The sequence below is a fragment of the Triticum dicoccoides genome, chromosome 2A (assembly GCF_002162155.2).
Source record: "Triticum dicoccoides isolate Atlit2015 ecotype Zavitan chromosome 2A, WEW_v2.0, whole genome shotgun sequence".
NCBI classification, from domain to species: Eukaryota; Viridiplantae; Streptophyta; class Magnoliopsida; order Poales; family Poaceae; genus Triticum; species Triticum dicoccoides.
The window spans coordinates 726,661,353-726,666,539 of NC_041382.1; the positions used below are offsets into that span (position 1 = coordinate 726,661,353).

General features: G+C 45.2%; 1 protein-coding gene across 1 annotated transcript; it reads left to right on the forward strand.

Annotated features, from left to right (window-relative positions):
* Positions 1–709: 709 nt before the first annotated feature.
* On the forward strand, positions 710–4,828 carry LOC119352096 (receptor-like protein 9b). Its single transcript, XM_037618831.1, has 4 exons — positions 710–1,620; positions 1,888–2,043; positions 2,161–2,229; positions 2,625–4,828. Exons 1-4 carry the CDS (start codon positions 1,239–1,241, stop codon positions 4,805–4,807), a joined length of 2,790 nt encoding a protein of 929 aa, XP_037474728.1. The 5' UTR covers positions 710–1,238; the 3' UTR covers positions 4,808–4,828.
* Positions 4,829–5,187: the final 359 nt, after the last annotated feature.

Genomic DNA, 5,187 nt, shown 5'->3' on the forward strand with positions numbered 1-5,187 from the left:
ACTTATATAGGGACTCTAGGCATGTAGACTCGCTCATACTGACGTACTCGTCAATGAGATCACCGGGCACTCCGTATGCAAGCATTCGGATGGCGGCGGTGCATTTCTGATAAGAGGAGAAACCAATCTTGCCGACGGCATCCTCTTTGCACTCGAAGTAGTCATCATAGCCGACCACTTCCTCCGGAACCAGCGGCGGAATTTGTGATGTTTGAACAACGGGTTTGTTGTATCAAAGTAGTCCTTCCAGAGAAGGAAATGCCCGCTCTCTCGGTTGCGATGCAACACCGGAAGGTGGTCTGGAATGGAGCCACGAAACAACGGCCGCTGGCTGTTGAGGTGGTGATGGACCAACACGGCAGCTAATATCTCCTCGTCGTCGTCGGACGACGAATCGTCGGAGTCACAAAGAAAATTGTGGAAAAAGAACTCGTCGGCGGAGTCCATTTCGTACCTTGGCAAACTGTCGAACAGCTTGCGGGCGTCGACGAAGGAGGCGTCCGACGAGTGTGCCGGTCAGATGTGGCAGGAGCGGCGAGGCGGCTTCTTGGTCGCGGGCGGCTGTGTGGTGGGGGAAGCAGCGGTGTGAAGCAGTTTGCTCCCCGGCGGCAAAACGGCGGCGGAGGGCGACGGGGGAAGGGGCGGCAGTGCTGGGCAGATGTGGAGGCGGCGGCAGCTGGAAGAGTCGTCGGAAAAAATGGGCGGCGGCGTCGGCGACGGAGGAGGCGGGTGTTGGCCGGGGGGTGAGACGAGAGACCAATGTGCCATAGATCAGTAGGCCCGGGGACAGGAGTAGGCGAGCGCGCACGCATCCGTCGCGTGTCCGCGCCAACGCAAATCCGGCTCAAAAATGAGCCGGGAATGGGTCGCTCGCGGACGAAAAACGGACGCGTGTCCATTTGGGTCGACGCGTCGGGCCGTCTTTTGTGTCCGCGCCGACCCAAACGGACGGCCGCGAACGAAATATGTCGCCTAGAGTTGCTCTTGCAGTTGAAAATTGCGAAGCAACTCCTGGAATTTTGTGGAGATGGTGAAATTCCGAACAGGCTCTAGGTGTCAACGTTTTTGTCTCTGCTGTCACGCATGTACGTATATATGCATGTAACTGTCAATTGGACTAAGTGTTGACTGGAGTGAGCAAGCTGTTGACTGAGAATCTGTATGTGTATATATTATGTGCTCGTCACTCCAGTACCATCCGTCGTCTCCAAACCTTCTCAGGTGAACCTCAATCAATCATGTTGCGCCCCACACCACCTATGCAGCTGGCAATGGCTCTGCTCTGCCTCCTGAGCATCTCCGGCGAGCTTTTGACGCCCCTGTGTGAGGGGTGTGTGCAGGCCGATAAGAGAGCGCTTCTGGACATCTACAGCCAGCTCTCCACGCTGCCGCACATCGACTGGGACAGGTCGGACTGGGGCTGGGGTGACGGTGACGGACATTGCTGCCAGTGGGAGGGGGTGACCTGCAGCAACTCCCGCCCCGCCCGTGTGACAGGCCTCGATCTTGGTGCAAACGTTCCTTCCCCGTGGCTCCTCAACGCTACTATGTTCCTTCCCTTCCAAGAACTGCAGACCCTGTCCCTGTATCTAAATATAAAGGGATGCATACCTGGTGCAGGTATTCTCTATTCAGATGCATTAGTATTTTAACTATTTATTATAACCAGTCTCTAGCTTTTCTCAAGCTCTTTTGAAATACCAGTCTTTTTTTTGGCAACACATCCAAATTATATTGTCAATTTCTTTTGCGAATCAACTATGTTGCCATGGCTATCCTAGTTTCTTTAGTTCTACCGCAGACTGTTTTGTCTTGCCATCTCTTCTGTTGCTTCAACACTTCAGATTTTGAATTGTTCACTGAATTGAATTGTTGCTCCTTTTGCAGGTTTTGATGTGTGGTCAAAATTGCGAAAATTAAGAAGCCTTGATCTATTTGGAAATAACTTAAGTGACTACAGCATCCCATCCTTAGTTGCAGTTTCGTCACTACGGCGCCTGTCCATCAGTTTTAATAACTTGACCTCCCCTGTGTCGATCCAACGTGAGCTTCGTAGTTCTCCACTCTTTATTCCTGAAGACTTCTTTCTTCTTTTTGTGTGTGTCAAGAGCATCTTGGAGACCAGCAATTTAAATGCTTTAACTTGCTTTTCTTGTACAGATTTGAGTACAATGAAGCTGGATACTCTTGATCTAAGCGGTAATGCATTCAACGGCACCTTACCAACAGGTGACTAATTGTTTTTCGTACTATTAATTGTATACAGTACCTCGGTGGCCTTGTGATGAGCTAAAGCACAAGAATGATTTTGGGCTACATATAGATCCTTCTATTTCTAAATAAAAAATGCCTCTTGAAGTTAGAACTCCACTTACTACTCCTTTTTTAACAACTCCTACTTGTATGATGACTACTCTCTCCGTACAAAAATATAAAATGTTTTGGATATTTCAACGTGTACTACATACAGACTGAAATGAGTGAACAAACACACTAAAATGTGTCTATATACATGTGATTCAAAAAAAAGTTAGAACATCTTATATTTACGAAGAGTACTATTTTATTTCTCTTTCAACAATTATAAAAATATAATTAAAGCATGTTCACTACTTCACTTTCAGGTATTTGCGACATGCAAAATCTTGAAGAATTATATCTTGGTGGAAGTACGTTGTTTGGAGAGCTTCCATCGTGCATAGGGAATCTTACTTCTCTCAGAATCCTGGATCTGTCGAATAATCTATTTACGATAAAGTTTCCCTCTCTTAGCTTTGCCCATTTGACTTCATTGGTGGAACTTTCCCTATCCAATAACAATCTTGAAGGAGTTCTCTTCCTAGGTTCCTTGTCAAACAGTAGCCAATTGACACATCTGGATCTTTCAAGCAGTGGTAACCATTTTCAAGTGGAAACTGTGACTCCAACAATTAGCCTGTCAGCTCAGCTCCAGGTTATGGTACTGCCAAACTGTAACCTTAATGGCAATTCTGCCGTTATATTAAGTTTCTTATCGCATCAACATGCATTAGAAGCTGTTGATATATCTAATAATAACCTAAGCGGCCACTTCCCTTCATGGTTGATAGAGAAAAATGTGAACCTGTCACATCTAAATCTGCAAGGCAACTCCTTTAGTGGAAGTCTTCTTCTTCCATCCAAAGTACACAACAGTCTGTACTGGCTTGATGCATCTCATAATAGACTAAGCAAATTACCTACGGGCATCAACATCACATTCCCAAATCTGTACTATGTAAACCTGTCTAGGAATTCCTTCCAGGGCATCTTTCCTTCGGGGCTTCACTATATAGACAGCCTGACATTTTTGGACTTGTCTAACAACAATTTCTCCGATAACATAGTGTCTGCCTTTAATGGAAGCAAGTCCAATATCCGTTCTTTGTTCCTGTCTGGCAACAATTTCTATGGTTCATTCCCTCAAGGCATACTATTAGGTTCCACCTACCATCTACTACTCAACGATAACCAAATCACCGGGGAAATCCCCGATAATATATGTCTTGGTCAGCAACTTACTTTGCTTGATGTTAGCAGTAACAAGTTGACTGGCTCTCTCCCTACTTGCATACATGCACTCGAAAATATTGCCATCTTGAATCTAAGAGGCAATTCATTGGGTGGATCGATTCCGCTGAAATTATGCCACCTTAAAAATCTTGTGTTCCTCGATATGTCAAAAAACAACCTTTCCGGTCCAGTGCAATGCTTACCCAGTTTGCAGTATCTTCACCTGAGTGAAAATCGACTAAATGGAACGTTCCCTTTCCCGTTGTCCTCGGGAACTGATACATACACAATGGATCTACGGCAGAACCAATTCAGTGGAATCCTTCCAGAATTGATGCACAAGTCCTTTCCAAAGCTAAAAATATTGTTGCTCGAAGGAAATATGTTTGAAGGACTGATTCCAAATGATATATGTCACTTAAGGTATTTGCGTCTACTAGATCTGTCTCATAATAAGCTCTCTGGACAGCTACCTTCATGCCTGAGCAATATGGGGTTTGATGGTGATTTGTATAACTTCCTATACAATGACTCAGATACTTCAGTAGTAATGAATCACACCAATGGCTATGATATTGGGAGCGTAGTAGGTACTTCTCCCGTGCCTGAATTTTTCATAGGACCAGACCAAGAAGAATTCATGACCAAGAGCAGGCAAGACAAATACAAGGGAAACATCCTCAGTTACATGTCTGGACTTGACTTCTCTTCAAACCAGTTGGAAGGATACATTCCTAAAAGTATAGGTGACATGAAATGGTTACGGGCACTGAATTTTTCCAACAACTGCTTTCATGGACCAATACCAGATTCTTTGTCACATTTAAGTAATCTCGAGAGCTTGGATCTGTCGCACAACAACTTGACAGGTCAAATACCACAAGAGTTGGTAGAACTACATTCTTTGGAGGTATTCACTGTGGCGTACAATAACTTGTCCGGCCCTACATTGGGTAGAAACGGCCAATTCATCACATTTGATGAGAGCAGCTATGCAGGCAATCCATATCTCTGCGGACCACCACTGCTGAAGAGTTGCTTTGATGCACCGTCGATTCCTCAGCCTGAAGAACATGAAGATGATAGTAAACTTGCCAATCTGGCACTATTCAGTTTTTCAGTATTGTGCTACCTGATTGGTTTCTGGACCTCCTTGGTTGTGCTTTATTTCAAGAGAAGCTGGCGCTGGTCATGGTTTTCAGCAGTGGACAGGCTTGGTGACATTCTGATGGTTAGGTCAGCTTTATGCATGAGAAGGTTTAACCGCACCGACTGACCCTTCTTGAGTGTCGTGGAATTCATCGTTTAATAACTACTAGCAAAAATGCCCGTGCGTTGCAACGGAAGAAAAAATGCATATTCCTAAACATGATACAAGATCCTCACATATCTATAACCTCTATGTCAACACGGCGCCCCACTGTGTTGGTTTCACCGCTTATCCTCCTTTCCGTCCTCACAAGAGCCGAGACTAATGGTTGTATTCGCGGACACCAGCTTGTCGAACAAGGATGGTTTCAGCCCGGCGGCGTCGATGTCAAGTGCTAACTTGTCAACACATATTGTGGGCTGATGGTCTTCGCTAAATCAAGTACTAATAATAACACTTAATTGGACCAATAACATAACTTATGTTACATAGCCCAGAAAAATATT